The sequence below is a fragment of the Phytophthora infestans genome, genomic scaffold (genome assembly GCF_000142945.1).
Source record: "Phytophthora infestans T30-4 supercont1.7 genomic scaffold, whole genome shotgun sequence".
Taxonomy (NCBI): Eukaryota; Oomycota; class Peronosporomycetes; order Peronosporales; family Peronosporaceae; genus Phytophthora; species Phytophthora infestans.
This window is the reverse complement of record NW_003303752.1, coordinates 4,363,035-4,382,429: the sequence shown is the minus strand read 5'-3', so window position 1 is coordinate 4,382,429 and position 19,395 is coordinate 4,363,035. Positions and strand designations below refer to the sequence as shown.

The window sequence follows — 19,395 nt, the reverse complement described above, 5'->3', positions numbered from 1 at the left end:
AAACACTTCACGTCTCTTCGTCTCCGGGGTTTTTGGCAAAGGAATCTTGCTCCGGTCCTCGCCGAGTGGTTTGAACTCGGCTACTCGGCTGTACACCTTCTTCGTTCCGCCAGGGGCCTTCTCCAATCCAAACGCCACTCTGAGCTTCTTCTTCCATTGCCAGAGCTCGGCTCCGCCACGGGTCAGACTCCAGTCGGACAGAATGAGGCTGTTTGGTCGGCTGTTGCACCGATAGCCCATCGCCTTCAACAGCAACACAGTTTCTTCCACCAACTGATTGATGTTGGCTGCACGCACCGGCTGAGTTAACTCGGGACCCAACATCGGCCACTTCGCCTGCGCCATCGCCACAGGCGCGAACATCATCATCCATTCCGATCTCGTTCTCATCTCCTCGCCGAGTCGAGCCAACACTTTATTGGCGCTCAGCGTATCGGCGTTCCTCGTCGCTTTTGGAATAAGGGGCGGACGGTCCCCTTGAGCAACGCCATGGTCTTCTTCATCTTCTTCATCGTCCGCACCTTCGTCGAGCTCGGCGGATAAATTGCGCTCGACAGGACGTGGGGCTCCCATGCGTCCCACCTGCAGCGTCAACTCTTCCACCTCGCCAAGTAGCTCGGCGGTAGTCTTCGTTTCTCCGAGCTCAGCGGTCTCGGCCTTCTCTTCATACTCTCCTTCACTTGCGTCTCCGTTCTCGCTCTCCTGGTCTTGGCCATCCTCGTCGAACTGGACGGTTCGTCCCACCTCCATCGTCATGGCGATGAGTCGTTGATCCGCCGGGTCCGACCCCACGAGAGGCGATCCTCCAGCCGTCGCTGGGCTTCCGTCGCTCGGAGTTGCTAATCCCTTGACCATCTTCACTCTTCTCTTTCTCTTCTCTTCCTCTTAACTTGGTTAGCTGGCACCTTATAAAAACAAGCACACACTCCTGTTCCCGGGTCGCGGTACCAGTTGTGGTGTAGTAGAACACACAAATATCGTCAGATGTGGATTCCTTACACAAACCACAACGAATCGCCGAGTTAGGTCGGCGGTTTGTATGGCCTGCGCAGAGGGTGGTCCCCTCGCGGTCCGGCCCTTCCGGGACAGACGAGTGGCTCGTTTCCACTCGGTTCCGACTAACCAAGTCAGATCACTTCCGAGACTCCGCCGAGTTTGGTTCGGCTGAGCTCGTTCACAACCCTGTGCCCTCCACCAAAGGATGGACGACGGCGCGCGAGCGCTTTTACAGGTCACCGAGCGCAGAGGCTGCTCAGCTAGAAGTGTTACGGCACCCGGGCTATCCGACGTACCGGCCCGCTGAGTATGCGGGACTTTCTTTCGCGCGTAGCGAGACTTTGTCCTACCCGGACCGACCTAATCTCTTGGCGCTACCAGTCAATACTCTACAAGCTATGCCTCTCGAGTATTGACGGCAGGCATAATCCAGCCCTATGCAGGGACTTACCGGAAAAGTGTACACTTGTCTTGGACTAGGAAAATTCTGCTCTGTTATCTTCTGGGAGCCTTTTCGGCTCCTCCTATTTAATCCTATGCTTCTCATACAAATATCTAGTGAAATGTAGTCGTTTCGGATCTCTACCGACTCTTCAGGCGGCCGTTGAGCTCAGCGGCTATCCGGATAGCATATCCGGACAGATCGCCGAGTACTTACCGTGATCCTTGGCTCCTAAGCTCTGGGTTATCAGACCGAGCCGATTCTTGACCTAAAGTAGGTCGGCGTATGGTCGAATCTGGAAATCCCTACACCACACACCCACGGACATTCATGTCGATTATGGGCTGCGGCCATTCAGCATTCGGCGGAGCTACAAAAGGCATGGTTCTCGTGGACAAATCCCTAATTCTCTGCTCATAGCTTGCAAGCAATTCCGTTGCACGACATACCGCCCCACTAAGGTTCTTCAAAATCACCTTCTCCTAAATTTTGTCATGAAATTCGCCAACCAAGCACTCAAGAAAATCATCGAAAGAAATTCCCTGCACACCATGCCTTCGTGATGAGCAAAACAGCGCATGAGCGACCATGTTCTCGTACGTTTCGTACTCGTTGAAAACGGCATATTTGTTTTCATGAACCCGAAATGCACCAGTGTCAGAAAAAATAAATTTCGTAGAGTGTGCCACGCCCCCCTGGTATATTGATAGTAGCCCGAATGCGTCTTTCCGCCCAGAATCGCGAGATACAGCAACACATCTTTGTCCATGAGCGGAAAACAGCATTGTGGTGTCCAGGGTATCAACGGTCCGGTTGTCCACGGTTCCATATTCAACTCACCGTTCGATATGATCACATCGGTAACCTTTTCATCTACCAAAATCGCGAAGTGCAGATGCATGCTCTCGGCCCCAACAAGTAGCCTTCGCTTTTTCAATGGCGGTACCTCATCATTTTCTTCAGCATTCGTGTGAGATATCGCCATGAGTTGTGAATACCTTCCGTGCTTCTCATCCATGAACGCCTTTGCGACCTCACCGATTTGTGAGCCTCTACTGACACCGGCAAATGCTTCATCTAGTAAATCCCAGAGCTCGACACGTGAAAGTGCCAGGCTTGTATCAAGGTCAGATAATGTCGTACTGCCTTTTAAAACCTGGTCCGTCGTACTGTAATCACCATCGTCTGTTTGTTTCGCAGCACGCTTTAAAACTTTTACGATTCACCCACGAAAGACCTCGTGAATCTTCCACGCGAATTTACCGCAATATATTCTACAACAGGAAACCGATCTACAGCCGCCTCCCAGACCTCTTGATCTCGCTCATCCTTTGGATCAAACACAAATCGATAGGGAGGAAATCTGGGAACAATGGACATCCACATGTGCTTTCCCGTGGAGCTGCCTGTTGCTTACGTAACCAGATTGCTTATTTTTGAATCCGTTCCCATTACAATCACCACCAAACCACCAGTGCGGAAAATATTGCGTTGAAAAGCTGCCACACTCTTTCCTCCAACAGATGTCCTGACGTTTGTGAGCTATAAAACTTACCTGCGTGTCGAGCGCCAGTGCATTGCAGTCTGCCAGTGTCCGGTGCCCCCATCTACGAGCCACCGTCCACTGCCAGTGTCTGCAAAGACACATCCCAAGGACACTCATGCGCCTGGCAGTGCAGCTTGCGGCTGCACTACAACCGGCTACACTGAGTACACATGCGTGCAATGGCGAAGGACTATACCAAGGACTGTATGCACAAGGACATCGTTGGCTGTGCGCTGCCAAGATGGTGTACTCAAACGAGAGTGCATTTATCTAGAGTTTAGTATTGACTTATTTGCTATTTGTATACTAATCTACTTTTGCGGTACAGCGGTGTTCTGGCGGAGGCTGCTCCACACTTTGCGTTTTGACGCCTGCCGCTCATCAGAGAGCAGCAGAGAAGAGCAGCCTCGCCAGACACCGCAGTCCTGTCGCGGCCTTTTGCCCGGCACTTACGTGTTTACGTTACTTCCTGATTAGTTTCCTAAAGTTGACATTTAAGTGTATTTACATCTAATGGCTCCTACTCTTAGAAGCGATCGACACATGGAGAACAATCCCCCCGTGACGAACCCTACGTCACCACTGGTTATGAGCCCAATCAGGGCGCAGTCTGCGACTGACGTGGCTGCTGGCGTTCCAGACACAAGTTCTGGAATTTCGACCAATCAAGATCAAGCTTCAACCCCATTGGCAGGAAATTCAAGCTTGAACAATGACGCAACACTGTCGCACAGTGATGCAGAACGACTAATTCGTTCATTGGCTGGAATCCCGGGTGGCCGCCCGTAATTCCAAATGTTACTCGAAAGTATGCATAAACTTTTGACGACGAACACGGAAGAATCCGTGCCAGTTGACAATCCTCCCCAGTCGCCGCTAAACCAATAAAACGGCGACCGAGACCCCGACGATCCGTGGCGCCCTCTAGACAACATGAACCCTACTGGCCGCTACAACGACGGCGAGCTGGCTGAGTACACCAAGGTCCTCATCAACTCGCCTCCGATCAAGCTGCCCAAGCTCCATCTGAAGGGCGACTACAAAGCCTGGAAGAGCGAGGTGCCGTTGCACTTCGAGCCGAAGATGCTGGGAGACATCACCTATGGCCCTGAGCGTTACGATGCAGTAGAAGGCATGCGTCGTGACAAATATCGCGTGTGGTACAAGTCGCGCAAGAACAAGGCGTTCTCAGCACTTGCGTTGTCGCTGTCTGTTGACCTACGTACGACGTTCAAGATCGACGACATCCACGACAACATGGACGCCGCCGCTATGCTCTACGATGCGATTACGCAGCACTTTGAGGCTGGAGATGGCATTAATCCTGATTACCTACTGCAAGAGCTAGTGACGCGCCGGCTCAAGCCAAACGAGTCGGTATCGCAGTATGCTTGACGACATTGCGAAGAAGGTGACACTTTTACATCAAGCTAATGGTGAGTTTGCTGAGTGGCAACATGCAAGCCTACTACTGTCGAACAGCGTGGAAGCGTTTAAAGATCTCGCCCGTGAACACGGCGATTGGCTTAGCAACCATGATCGTAAGACACTTACACTTGCTGAAGCTTTACAACGACTACGCGCTGCTGAACACCAGCGTGACCAGCTGCGTGCACAGACCAGACAACCGGTCGTGCATTCAATGCAAGTTGCTCATGTCGGAACGGACCAAGGACAAGGTCAAGCCCGAGGACGCAAGCGCAACAAGCAACAGCGCAAGCGATCCAAAGGCGTTGCAGATAATAAGCAGCGCACAAACTGCGCGAACTGTCAAGGAGAAGGACATTGGTATGCCGAGTGTACGGCTCTCACTGGCCAGCAACTGAAGCCAGAGCTCACGAGAAAGCTGCAAGAGAGACAACCAAGGGCTCCCGTGTCGCTGGTGAACTCCGTACGCCGTGTGGATGCGGTAGCGTTGGAAGAAGATGGCCAAGGACTGTTTGCTGGCCTATCACTATGCGATGCGAATGCGATTGACCTCACGGATGGTGCTGCCCTATCGCCTACGGCTACGCAATCACCTGCATGGTCACTAACGTCTCCTGCGGAAAGTGAAGAAGGAGGAGAGCGTCGTGTTGTTGAAGGGGTGCGGGCAAGTACGCAACGCACTCAATCGTCGGTTGCGCAAGCAACGCAGCGACTGCAGCTGCAAGTTGGAGTTCCTGTTCAACACATACAAGTTGGAGGACAAGGACTACAACAACGACAATCAACCTCACTGCCTACACTGCAAGCACCAGCTGTAGCTGTGCAAACTGCCATACAATCTGCGGTACAACCTGAAGTGCAACCTACTGGACAACCTGCTGTTCAACAGGGTGTACAAGCTACTGTACTGCAAAACATGCAACCTACTGTATCGAGTACTGCGCAGACTCAGTGGGAGGGTAATCCGTCTACAGCTGGATTGGTGCCTACGTGGGAATCAGTCATCTACTACTTGGGGCAAGGACTGTCGAGTAACTCGAAAGGGCCTACACTTGAGCCATGGCGCAATCAAGCTGAACCACAAGGGGGTTCGGCTGTGCCGGGGGATAGCTGTCGAGGTCCTGATGTCGGGTTTAACAGACGCCAAGAACCAGGGATGCGCAATGATTACAGACCTAACTTGGAGAGTGCGTACGAGAGAGGACTCTGGAGTCAAGATGTTGGACACTTTGACCCTCCTATTCAAGGACGAGGACGAAGTCGTTCACCACCCCGATTCTTCAATCGAGAACGAACTCCACCAAGTGGAAGAGGCCGTTCTCCGTCTATGCGAGGATGTGAACCAAGAGGGAATCCAGGGCGTTATCGATCTCCACCGCGTCAGCAGCAGTGGCGTAACGAGAGACCGAGTCGCTATGAGCCGCCACCCCAACGCGATGATCGACTGAGTCGCTATGGACCGTCGTCTCTGCAGCAGCAGTGGCGTGACAATCCTTCGAGAGGACGAGGACCTTCACCTCGACGTGACAATTTCCAAGGGCGGAACATGTCTCCGCGTCGATTTGAAGACCGTCGTGAAAACAGACCACCCAACTCTCGTCAAGTCAACGCTGTGAACCAGAACCAAGGTATGCAATCAGCTCAGTCTGAGTTTGTGGAGTGGATACTTGATTCAGGATCCCAGGCAAATGTCTGTGGTGACCTGTCATTGTTTACTACCATAAGGGAAGACCAAGCTAGTCGACTTGACTTTGCGAATGGCACAACTGAACACACTTCTGTTTGTGGGTCTGTGCTATTGCGTGTTGTTAACCAGGCAACTGGCCAGCTCGAGGACCGTCTCCTGGACGACGTGGTGTACACACCGAACGCGAAGGTGAACATCATTAGTTTGGGCTACCTACAAACGAAGGGCAACTTCAAGTTGACATGCTCAGAGGACCAACAGACTGCTTGGATCTCCAAGCCAAGCACATCACTCGAGTTCATGATGCGTGACAGTATCTACCGACTACGTGCAGAAAGAGTGCCTGGAGTAATGGTGATGGCGGCTCTAAAAGAGGACATGGACAGCAAGAAAGCCATGGAGCTGCTTCACCAACGATTTGGTCATATAAGCATGGAGACGGTGAAAGTGTTGGCAAACAAACTCGATGTTGGAGTTAAGATGAATGCAAAAGATCTGACTTCCTACGAGTGCGTTGCTTGTGCTGCCAGTAAGGCAAAACGAATGTCTTATAAACGGATTCCATCGCGGAAGTCTGAACCTCTGGAGACTCTCATGATGGACATTTGCTCTGTGAACGAACAGTCTGTGGATGGAGCTACAATGTTTCTCTTTATCATAGATGAGTCTACAAGATACAAGTGGCCGTTCCTACTCAAGAAGAAGAGTGAAGCAACGTTCCACATCAAGGTCCTGCTGAACAGGCTGCGAACTCGCTTTCCTGAGATAAAGGTGCGACGACTACACTCTGACCAAGGAGGTGAATTTGCAAGCAAGGAACTAAGTGACTACTGCGTCGACCAAGGGATTGAGCAGCAGTTTACGAACGCCTATTCTCCTCAAGAGAACGGCATTTGGAGCGTGCTAATGGCGTGGTTCTACCAAGAATCAGAGCGATGCTGATGGCTACACACATGCCCAACTCCTTGTGGGGAGAAGCCTTCCTGCATGTGGTGACGACGTTGAACTGGTTGCCCACCAAGCCTTTAGGATTGATGTCCCCGCACCAGAAACTGTACGAATCGGAGCCCCATGCTGGATGATTTGCGTACTTGGGGCTGTCTGGCACACGTGCGTATTCCCCCTGAGTCAAGACAAGCAAAAGAAAAGCTGGAAGCAAGGGCAAGACTGTGTTTATTACTGGGTTATAGCGAATCGACCCTGGGCTACAAGTTCATTGACCTGGTGACAGCTCAAGTGGTGACAACTCGTAGTGGGAATGTGAAGTTCCATGAAGAGTTCGCAACCGATGGCATCTACATGAATCATCTATTAGAGAACGCATTCTTTGATGGTGATCATACGCTACGCGAGACTGTACCTGTGGCGCGCATCAAGACCAACATGGAGACGTACCTTCCAGGTTGGAGTGACGGCATCTCTAGTGCGGAGAAGCCACTTGAGGCGGTACCACTTGCTGACGAGCCTGCAGAAACTGAGTTAAGTTCAAGTGGGAGTTTGTCAATCGTTGACGCACCTGTGAGCAAGGACAGTGCGGAGACTGCTGGTGTTGCAGCACCAGCCGTGTTGCAGGATCCTGCTGAAGAAACCGAGGAAGGTCTGGAAGTGAGGAAGCGCAAGAGACGCAGAATAAAGAAGAAACCTGCAATGGTGGAGAAGGAGACAAGTGGCTTCGAGATTCAACCTCCATCAAGAGAGCCCTGCCTAAAGCGACTAAGAAGGAAGCAGAAGGCGAACGTTCGATTGTCGGATTACGTGGTAGGCCTAGTGCAGGCTATGACTACGGATGTGCAGATTCCGACGACGTACAAACAAGCACGTGCAAGCAAGTACTGGCAGCAGTGGAGAGCTGCAATGTTGGTGGAACTTCAATCGTTGAAGGGTCACAAGACCTGGAAACTTGTACCCCGCAAAGATGCCAAGAAAGTGAAGGTGATAACGTGTAGGTGGGTCTTTGCTGTGAAGCGAGATGAGCGTGGACGAATCAAACGATTCAAAGCGCGACTAGTGATCCATGGATTCAAACAACAACTTGGGATTAACTACTCTGAGACCTATGCACCTGTGATCCGGTTCGAAACCATGCGTGCGGCTATCTACTACGCTGTACAAAGAGGTTGGGAGGTGTTGCCATTCGACGTGAAGACGGCTTTTCTGTATGGAGACTTGGACGGGACTATCTTCATGGAGCAGCCTCCTGGCTTCTGATGGATGGACCTGGATCCATTTGCAGATTGTTGAAGAGCCTGTACGGACTAAAGCAAGCACCGAACGTTTGGAATCGCACGCTTCATGCGAAGCCTGTTGCGATGGGGTTTACTAGGACGGACTCTGACTACGGCCTATATGCATTGAGGAAGGATGGTGAAGTCAAGTTGCTATTGACTGTTTACGTGGACGATCTACTGCTGATGGGCTCACGTGACCTGTGTGCCACAATCGCTGCCTCACTGCAAGAGACATTCGAGCTCACGACGATGGGCACAGTCAAATATCTCTTAGGCGTCGAGATCCTGATTGACCGGCCGCGCCGGCAAATAGTGTACTGCCAGAAGCAGTACGTACTGGAGGTGTTGAAGCGTTTTCATATGGAGAACTGTAATGGCTGCGCTACACCAGAAGCTACGACGCCCTCGAAGACAGACGTGCCTGCTTCGAAGGAGTATCTTCCCTACAGAGAACTGGTGGGTGCTCTCCAATACCTCGTTAGTGCATCGAGACCTGACATAGCTCATGCTACCCGACACCTGGGCAAGTATCTTGCGAGCTATGCTCATACGCATTTCGCACAAGCCAAGAGGGTGCTGCGTTACCTGAAGGCTACATGTGACTACGGACTAGTGATGAATGTGAAGCTACAGACTGATGTGCAAGTTAGTGGCTACTCTGATGCTGATTATGCGAATGACCCTGTGGATCGACGGAGTGTCCGTGGCTACATCACTATGCTGGACGACAACGTCATCTCCTACGCATCTCGTAAGCAAGAGATCAACGCGCTCAGTACCTGTGAAGCTGAGTACGTAGCAATGACAGAGGCGACCGAGGACTTGTTGTGGCTTGCTGGCCTATGCAAGGAGTTGAGCTGGAAGCATCCAGTACCTCAACTACTGGGAGACAATCAAGGAGCCATTGCCTTAACTGCGAAGCCTGGCAAACATTCGAAATCGAAACATATCGATAACAAGTACCACATGATCAGACGCCACGTGGAGTTGAAGCAACTTACAACCCAGCACATTGGAACTGATGCTATGGTGGCCGATATAATGACAAAGGCACTTGCAGTGGTGAAGTTCACACACTTTCGCAAGGCTATGAAAGTCTTACCTATTGTGTCGAGCGACGACAACGTATCCGAGGACATGGCTACAACTACGACTACTGCTACTGCGTTGACTACTGCTGTTGATGCGGAGGCTGTACCTGAGCGACATTGATGAAGACGAGGGCAATCAAGTGGGAGTACTGTTACAGAGTGGACTGCTATTGTCTTTGAGCTGCGACTACGCTACTACTAGGACTATGGCGGCAACTAGGATGCGCGTGTGTGATCGCGTCGACTTCCAAGTGCGTCGCCGAGATCAAGTGGGAGTGGGAGCTATAAAACTTACCTGCGTGTCGAGCGCCAGTGCATTGCAGTCTGCCAGTGTCCGGTGCCCCCATCTACGAGCCACCGTCCACTGCCAGTGTCTGCAACGACACATCTTAAGGACACTCATGCGCCTGGCAGTGCAGCTTGCGGCTGCACTACAACCGGCTACACTGAGTACACATGCGTGCAATGGCGAAGGACTATACCAAGGACTGTATGCACAAGGACATCGTTGGCTGTGTGCTGCCAAGATGGTGTACTCAAACGAGAGTGCATTTATCTAGAGTTTAGTATTGACTTATTTGCTATTTGTATACTAATCTACTTTTGCGGTACAGCGGTGTTCTGGCGGAGGCTGCTCCACACTTTGCGTTTTGACGCCTGCCGCTCATCAGAGAGCAGCAGAGAAGAGCAGCCTCGCCAGACACCGCAGTCCTGTCGCGGCCTTTTGCCCGGCACTTACGTGTTTACGTTACTTCCTGATAAGTTTCCTAAAGTTGACATTTAAGTGTATTTACATTTAAATGGCTCCTACTCTTAGAAGCGATCGACACATGGAGAACAATCCCCCCGTGACGAACCCTACGTCACCACTGCGTTGGGGTGTCATTTCATCTAATATGAAAAAGGGTAACTGCTTTCCATTCTCCTCCTTCATCTTTTTTACCTCGTTATAGACATCTTGCGCGGTGCGCATTTCTACGCGGAATTCGATTTTCTGCTCTAAGTGTATCATTTGTGCGCTCGGATGCTTGGAGTACTTCAACAAGCAGGAAATAAAACCACACGTCCACAGGTCCATAAATCCCTGATTGGCAGTTCAAAATGTCCTCCATCGGCTTGGCTACTGGGTCATCCATTTCCACAACCTCGCGAAATGCCTCCGATATCGACTTGAAATTCCTGTACATGACCTGTGACGCGTCAGTTATCCTGGTGGCATGCCAGTAAAACCACGGTCGTGAGCCTTGCAGCGTGAAAGCGAGCTGCGATTTTCCCATGCCAGACGACCCTTCAACACAAATAAACGGAAGCGGGAGATCATTCATGTCATAGATATCGTCGATTTTGTCCAGCACCTCACAGCAATAATTACTGCACTCTTTGCGAATGCTAGCCCCGCACTTTTGATAGTAGTCCAGCTCTTTCATGGGTTTACTTCCAGCGGCTTCTTCAATGACGATCGTGACAGTGCTCGCAACTAAACCCGGAACCATCACCAGCACGTGAATCTATTTCACTTTCGGGGGATCCATGCCTTCCGGACACTCAGAAATCGGATCTTCTCCCTGCAGCTTCTTTTCTTCTTGCGTTAGAAATGTGACGAGAGCAGTCTTCTCGCCCTTCTTCAGCTTCTTCACATCTTCAGTGAGGCTCGATAGCCATGCGTTGCCCCCCGCCTTCGCCAGGAAGAGCTGCAGTTTGTCAGGTCGCCCCGTGTACTTCAGCTTGTCTGCGATGACTTCCTTCGCCTTCTACACTTGCTCACCGTCGTCTATCTCCACCACCATGGTAATCTTCCCCATATTTCCTGGAGGGAAGCAGATGGGGAGAGAATTACTGGCGTACTTAAGCGGAAGAAGACGCGTGTCACATTGCAAAATACAAAAATGAAGTAAAACGATTCAAGTATTTTAAACCGACAGATCAGCATATTGTGCATGTTGAAGTGGTAAGTGTATTTTCTGCGAAGTTTGTAGTAATATTACCAGAATTCATGGTCCACTACCAGCAGCACATCAAAAACATGGAGGGTCTCAACAACGGAGCGACTATGGCTGGTATGCCGTCGGCCGAAGTGGAGAAGGTCAAGGTGACCGTGCTGGCTGCAGGCGCGTTCGGCATCGCCATGGCAACTTTGGTGGCTCGGCGTAAGCACGACGTGTTCCTCTATGCGCGCGATGCGAACGTAGTGCAGACCATCAACGAGACGCACCGCAGCCCTCGCGTGTTCCCGCAATTCAACCTTCTGCCCAATATTCGCGCCACCACGTCTGTGGCTGAAGCCACCAGCGACGCCAAGATTGTTATCGTGTGTCTTCCGGCTCAGCTCACTCCCGACTTCCTGGCCCAGTACCGTGACGACGTCCCAACGGACGCCGTGCTGGTCATCACATGCAAGGGACTCTACCTAAAGACGAAGCAGCTGCTGGCCGAGCCCATTCTTGAGGCACTACAGCGTGACCAGCCTCTGGTCTTCCTATCGGGTCCATCCTTCGCGCTCGAGCTTATGAACAACGCGCCGTCGGCTGTTGTCGTGGCCGCTAAACTTCTCTATCACGCTGTTTACGTGCAACGCCTTCTGTCCACCGTCGACTTCCGCATTTACAGCTCACAAGACATTGTGGGCGTGCAGCTCGGTGGCGCACTAAAAAACCCACTAGCCATCGGCGCCGGTATGGTCGAAGGTGCCGGCTACAAAATTAACACGCTGGCTGCCTACGTCACACGCAGTTCCCTGGAGCTGCAGAAACTCTGTCTGGCCATGGGCGGCCAACCGATGACCATTTCGGGTCTCTCGGGCATCGGAGATCTCATGCTTACAGCCTTCGGTGGTCTCTCGCGTAACAGGACGTTCGGTCTTCGCCTCATTCAGGGCGAGAAGTCGGAGGATCTGCTACGTGAAACTACAGTCGAGGGTGTCCCTACGGCTGAAGTTGCAGTCTACTTCGCCGAGCAATGTGGCCTCGACCTGCCTATCTTCCGAACAGTCAACGCCATGATCAAGGGCCACGTTAAACGAGAACAGCTCCAAGAACTGCTCATGAATAGACCTCTCAAGTCCGAGACCTGATCGAACAGAGGTGCTAAGGGAAGCGGATTTATTTGATGTTCCTGTTACGGTCGACTAGGGATTATTTCGAAGTCTCCTAGTGACGTCACATATCTGTAACCTTTTTCAAATCCTATCAATTCAAATATTCCAAGTTGGAGTCCGGAGGTGCCAGTGGGTACTGCCCTTCAAAAAAGAGATCGGCTACTAAGCCAATATACTGAAATTTGGTGAGCGACTTGACTATTATAGCGTCTATAAGGACAAAGTGCACCGGAAGTTACGTATCTCCTTCAGTAGATATTGCCGCGGAAGTTATGCTGTCTGGTCGTATTGTGCATTTCAATGATTTTTTCCTTTTCACTTTCGATTTATAATAAAAAAGTCGTTTTATTTAATCGAGGTCTATAAAAAGTACAAATCGATCTAGCTCGACTGGCTAATAAATGATAGTAAAATCGACTGCCCGGGATCGATCAACCACCAAATCCACATCGATATCCTGTAAATCGACCCTTTTTGCCGTTTTGAAATGGTAATTTGATCACAGATAAAACAATTCGATGTCTGCCTCTCCATCCCATTTTTATTCGTGGTTTTTGCTCCGACCATGCTCCATCTATAAAACGGATGGACATTTGTTGATATGCACCGACTCCGCACGGTTCGGCTAACCGGCGTGACGTTCCAAACTGGACCGGTCCAAAACCGGTTAATCTGGTGGATGGCCAGGAGCACTGAAGTTTAGAGGACAGATTTAATTGACTTTAATCTACTCACTTCGGCATTTACCGTTAACAACAACAACAACAGGTTAACAGCCGCAAACGCTCAACTCTACCGGAACGTTCCAAAACATGACGACGACCAAGCGCGCCGAATTCCTCCTCGGGAGTGGGAACTACTTCCACTGGGAGTACAATATGCGCATGACGCTAGCCAGGAAGGGCCTGCTTGCGCATATTCAAGCCGTCAAGCAGGAGAACGAGATCACCGAGGCGTGGCTCGTCAATGATGCCAAGGCGCTCGGCATCATCGCTCAGGTAGTGGAACTCCAGCATCAGACCAAGATTCGGTTGGCCACTCGTTCCATAGAAGCTTGGGGAACGCTGCGAGAGTTTTATAACCGCACCACGCTCCACAACCGCGTGACGATGACGCGTCGCCTCCACGAGTTCAAGATGGAGAGTGGATCGACTATGGCCAAGCATCTGGATGCGTTTGATGAGCTGATCGTCGGGTTGCAGACGCTGGGAGAGCCCATGGACGAGGTACGCCAGCTGGTGGTGCTGCTGAGCAGCCTCCCCGTTGAGTACGAGCTCATTTCGTCTATCGTGGAGAACGCCAAGGGTGTGACGCTCATTGAGGCCAAGGAAAAGCTGTTGAAAGAGTACGAGCGACTCGAGAAGAAGGAACCACGGAAAAGGCGTTCCAAGTAAATGGGAACGCAGGCAAGTTCCGGAACGGCCGAGGAAACGGTCAAAAACGGAACGATCGAAAATGGAACGGTCCGAAACGGAACGTTGGTTTCAAGGGCAAGTGTTTCAACTGTGACCAAGTGGGTCACATGAAGCGGGACTGTCCTGCTGCGAAGAAGAGCAGTCAAGACGATGCAGTGTTTACAGTTGGTGGGGAACGCTCGGCCGGGTGGCTGATTGATAGTGGTGCGACGTCGCACATGACCCCTCACCGGAACGACCTATTTGGGTACGAGGCACTAGACAGTGGCATCAACGTGACGATTGCAGATGGAAAGAAGCTGCGCGTCGCAGGAACTGGAGCGGTCAAGTTGACTGGTTTGGACGGTAAACGCATCCGAATGGTGGACGTGCTCCACATTCCGGGGCTCGATAGACGGTTATTGTCGGTCGGGAAGCTCGCGGAACGAGGTATGAGCGTGGAGTTCCAGCGTTCCAGCTGTGTAATTTGGGGACGGAACGCTGCGATAGCGTCAGGGAAGAAGGTCGGTAAGGCGTTCCTGCTGGACTGTCAGCAGGAGGAGGCCCGTTTCGTGCAATACGCCGGTCCTGACAGCGAGTGGGAGCTTTGGCACGCTCGCATGGGTCACCCCAACAAGGACGCGCTGACGAAGACTCAACGTTCCACAATTGGTATCCCACATGTGACAAATGGAAACGAGACTTTGTGCGGTGGATGTGTGAAGGGAAAGCAGACCGTGACGACGTTCCCGTCACGATCGCTAACGAGAACGACGCGTGTGTTGGAACTAGTACACACGGACGTAATGGGCCCAATGAGAACGATCTCAAAGGGTGGTGCCAAATATGTTCTGACGTTCGTAGACGACTACTTAAGGATTGTCGTTGCGTACTTCATTAAAAGCAAGAGCGAGGTGGGCAGCAAACTGAAGGAGTTCAAGGCATTGTACGAAACACAGTGGGGGGAACGTCTAAAATGTCTTCGTTCCGATAATGGAACGGAGTTCGTAAACAAGACAGTTTTGGAACTATGCAAACGGAACGGTATCGTGCATCAGCGTAGCGTTCCATACAGCCCTCAGCAGAATGGAGTGGCGGAACGCATGAGCCGTACCATCATGGAGAAGGCATGAAGCATGCTGCACTACAAGTCTATGTCGACGCAGTGGTGGGCGGAAGCGGTTCGTACTGCAGTGTATCTCATCAACCGTTCCACGAACACATCAAACTCTGATGTCACGCCGTACGAGCTGTCGTTCTAGGTGAAGCCACGGATGGAACACCTACGTGTTTTTGGGTCACAAGGGTACGCTCATGTGGACGACGTGATGAGAACGAAGCTGGAACCCAAGAGCTTCAAGTGCACGTTCCTCGGGTACGCTGAGAACGTGAAAGGATATCGTGTGTACGACATGGATGCGTCGAAGGTCAAGGTGACACGGTCGGTCAAGCTGGACGAGCGTGAGGTGGGCGGAATCTATGACACGCAGTCGCCAGCTTCAGGAACGGTCATCCATGTGACGAGGAACGATGATACGATCGTTTTAATATCGGGAGTGGAACGTCAGCCTGCTCAGGATGAACCGATGGAAGAAGCAGAGGAGCCTGCTCAAGACATTGAGATGGACGACCTTGAACCGGAACGTAGCGCAAAAATACAGCAGCTACCCGCGCCGGAGGAACCCAGGTTAAATGGGTTGGATTTGGCAACGCTCCATTCGCAGCCTTCATCGTTCCATGAGGACCAGATGATCTTCCGTCCTGAAACGGAACGATCTACGCGCCCTCGTGAGCCGTTACTTCTACTTGGGAATGGTGACGATGAAGATGTGGAACGTGGAAGTGATGGACCGTCATCTCCTAAGCGTGCCAGAATCGACGAAGATGGTTTGCTCGCAGAGGCAGTGTTGGCGTACGCGGCCAGCATCGGTGGCGTTTTAGATACGCCTAGCACGTACGCAGAAGCTATTGCCAGTAGCGAAGCAGGAGAGTGGCGTCGTGCTATGCAGTCAGAGCTGAATTCGCATTCCCGGAACGGAACATGGACGCTCGTCCCACGTGGAACGACAACTCGTTCCATTGGATGTCGCTGGGTGTTCACGAAGAAGCGTGACGAGAACGGCCGGGTTATCCGTTACAAGGCACGCCTAGTAGCGCAGGGGTTCAAGCAGAAGTTTGAAATAGACTTCTTTGAGACGTACTCCCCAGTTGCGAATATGAACTCGATTCGAGTTGTACTCGCTGTTTGCGTTACGTGCGGCTACATTATGGAGCAACTGGATGCCGACACAGCGTTCCTAAACAGTGGTTTGGTGGATTTGGTCTACATGGACGTTCCATTTGGTCTCGAGAATGCTGAAGGCATGAAGTGCAAGCTGCTAAAGGCCATCTACGGCTGAAACAAGCGGCAAGTGCATGGAACAAGACTATTCATCGCGTGTTCCTGCAGAGCGGTTTTAAATGTTCCGGAGCCGACCAGTGTGTCTACGTCAAGCGTTCCAAAAACGCATTTGTGTACGTATGTCTATATGTGGACGACATGATCATTGCGGCCAAGACGCGCGACGTAATTCGCGAGGTCAAGAACGCCCTGAAGAGCGCATTCAAGATGAAGGAGCTTGGCGAGGCCAAATTCATTTTGGGAATGGAGATTGATCACGATAGAGAATGTGGAACGTTGATGATCAAGCAAACTCGGTACATTGACGACATTGTGGAACGATTCAATCAACGGAACGCCAAGATGGTGGAGAACCCTTGTGCAGCAAACCTGAAATTGTCCAAGATGATGTCGCCGACTACGGAAAAGGAACGTGCCGAAATACGGTCACGACCGTATCGTTCCTTAATCGGGTGCCTCATGTGCATCACAACCTGTACTCGGCCGGACATTGCTTACGTTGTCACGCAGTTGTCACGCTTCCTAGAGGATCCTGGAACGCAACACTGGAAGGCAGCGATTCATGTTCTGCAGTATTTGAAGTCCACTCGCCATCATGGTATCGTTTACAAAAGTGGAACGAGTGGATTTGGAACGCAAGCTGTCAAGGCAGAAGCGTTTACGGACGCAGACTGGGGAAGCAAAATTGACGACAGACGTTCAGTGTCTGGCGTCATGGTCATGATTGGGAACGCTCCGGTGGTGTTTAAGTCCAAGTACCAGAGGACGGTTGCACTTAGCTCAGCGGAAGCAGAGTACATGGCACTAAGCCTTTGTACTATGGACACGTGCCATGCTGAAGGACATGGGTCACGAGCAAGTGGGAGCGACGCAGGTCTGGGAAGACAATCAAGGTGCTATTGCACTTGCAAGCAACGCTGGATATCACGCGAGGACCAAGCACGTGGATATCCGTCCTTACTTTATTCGAGAGAATGTGGAGCGCTCCACAATCAAGGTGGCCTACATCGACACGAAGCAGCAGTTAGCTGATATGCTTACGAAAGCACTGGGAACGAAGTCGCTAGCGCTCCTTCGCGAAGCAAGTGGAATCAAGAAGAGGAACGACGTGCTGTAGCGGTGAGTGAGAGTGCTGATATGCACCGACTCTGCACGGTTCGGCTAACCGGCGTGACGTTCCAAACTGGACCGGTCCCAAACCGGTTAATCTGGTGGATGGCCAGGAGCACTGAAGTTTAGAGGACAGATTTAATTGACTTTAATCTACTCACTTCGGCATTTACCGTTAACAACAACACACACACACACATTCCATCTGCAAAGCACAATATTCGTATGCATCATACATGTATCCTGCGTCGAGCTCCATAGCGAGCCGCGCATTCCTTAGCCCAGGCTGGACAATCGTCTTCCTTTAAAGTTCAGGACAAAATGAGGTTTACTCCAAGTTAATTCCTGCGCTGGTTCATTTGTAGCTAAATTAAAAGCTAAATCCCATCAAGGTATATTAAATATACCTTGAAAGCATTGCTTAGTTGACAGTCTGCATTCAACATGTACCGGTATGGGGAACTGCGGTGCAGAAAATGTCTAAAATGGCTACTCAGATGGTGGTTTGTCCTTACTTAAGTAAATTTATTTTAAAAAAGGAAATAATAATGGTTGGAGCTACTAAGAAACAATTAGTGAAATAATCCGGTCCTTGGTAGTATTTAAAGAACAGTAGCATGAGACGTTTTCAAATAAGACGGTCAATCGCTAATACAGAGCGGCTACTTAAATAAAGATATTCTCCGCCGAGCAAAGCGCGAATAAACTTAGCAATAATATTTTTTCACCTATTTTTTAGTTTCCATTCGGATTTTCGAATCTGAAATCTGAAGGCACAATTTAATGAGTGAAACCTACCCGCCGAGCGACCATACTGCTGCTCGGCATAGAGAGCCCCACTTGCGGGGCTCTGCTCGGCTTGCGTATTAATATTTCCATTGGCCCACCCACCCACCTCGGATCTCGCTGTCGCTCTGTCACGGTACACAGCTAGAAGGAGGACTCGTCATTCTCTCGGACTGCGCTCGGAAGATCTGCTTGCTGCAGAAGTCGCAGGCCACGTCCAAGCAACTGTGCCCTCCGGCCCAATCGGCGGCGTTCCAAGCCTAGAGTGGAACGCCTGGCCGTCGACAAGGGTGGAAATTTGCGTTGGACCTCTACGTGGAAGCAAAATACAGAAAGGTAAGGAGCCTAGTGCTCAGTTGGGAGCTTTAGGTAGAAGCTCAGTCGTGATTTTCCTTCTTACAAGAGAAGTGCTCAAGAATACAACAACAATTTTACATTTACGTGATAAACCTAAGTTCCTACGTCGGCCTGCTAGATACACGACCCCGACCTTAGAAGGATTACCGCGACAATTTGGTGGAGAAGCAGGGTATCTTCACGCCGAAGAATCGTAGAAGCGTAAACGCGGAGTGGGTCGCCCCTTTGGCAACGGAACGCCGAAACGGGAGGAAAAAGGAAGTGGGAACGCCAGGAGCGCCCACGGTTGGTCCGGTGAGGGACACGGCGGTGAGACGAGGGAGGAAGGTGGGGGGTGGTCGTCTCCGCTTCTCCCGAGTCGCTTTTCCAAGCCGTGATCTACGAGGAAGACAAGCGCGCGCCTAGTACCGCTGGCGGGGGCGAACAGGAAGTGGCCCGCGTGTGAGGGACTGGAGACGCTCCCGCAGTCATTGGAACGCCTCGGTCTGCCGAGTCGGAAGAACGGGACGACACTGAGAGAGCCAAGTTGCTGGGGATAATGAAAGAGGTTCTGTCGGAGCCCGAGTCCTCCTGATCGGGCAGGCGTGGACATCGATCTCGCAGGCGTACTCATCGACCGAGGTGGCGTAGCCAATCGGCCTTCAGGTCGTCCTGAATGGTACGTAGCCGTTCCCGGGATCGTCCTTCCCCTGCGAACCTTGCTATCGTGCTCGTGTTCGTCGGGGTGGCTGCCTCCCTGGTGCTTCCAGCATCCCTGAGGGGTGTCAGCGAGGGGCGTGACGGGTCGAAGGAGAACGCCACGTCTCAGGGTGCTCCCGACATGATTGCTCTATGT

At 51.5% G+C, this 19,395-nt stretch overlaps 1 protein-coding gene and 1 pseudogene across 1 annotated transcript; one reads left to right on the top strand and one right to left on the bottom strand.

The window, feature by feature from the left end:
* Positions 1-10,365: 10,365 nt before the first annotated feature.
* Positions 10,366-11,227, bottom strand: PITG_05697 (annotated as a pseudogene; the record flags this gene model as incomplete).
* A 184-nt stretch (positions 11,228-11,411) lies between these two features.
* PITG_05696 (NAD-dependent glycerol-3-phosphate dehydrogenase) lies at positions 11,412-12,627 on the top strand (the record flags this gene model as incomplete). Its single annotated transcript, XM_002999268.1, has 1 exon — positions 11,412-12,627. One exon carries the CDS (start codon positions 11,412-11,414, stop codon positions 12,486-12,488), a length of 1,077 nt encoding a protein of 358 aa, XP_002999314.1.
* Between the last annotated feature and the right edge of the window lie 6,768 nt (positions 12,628-19,395).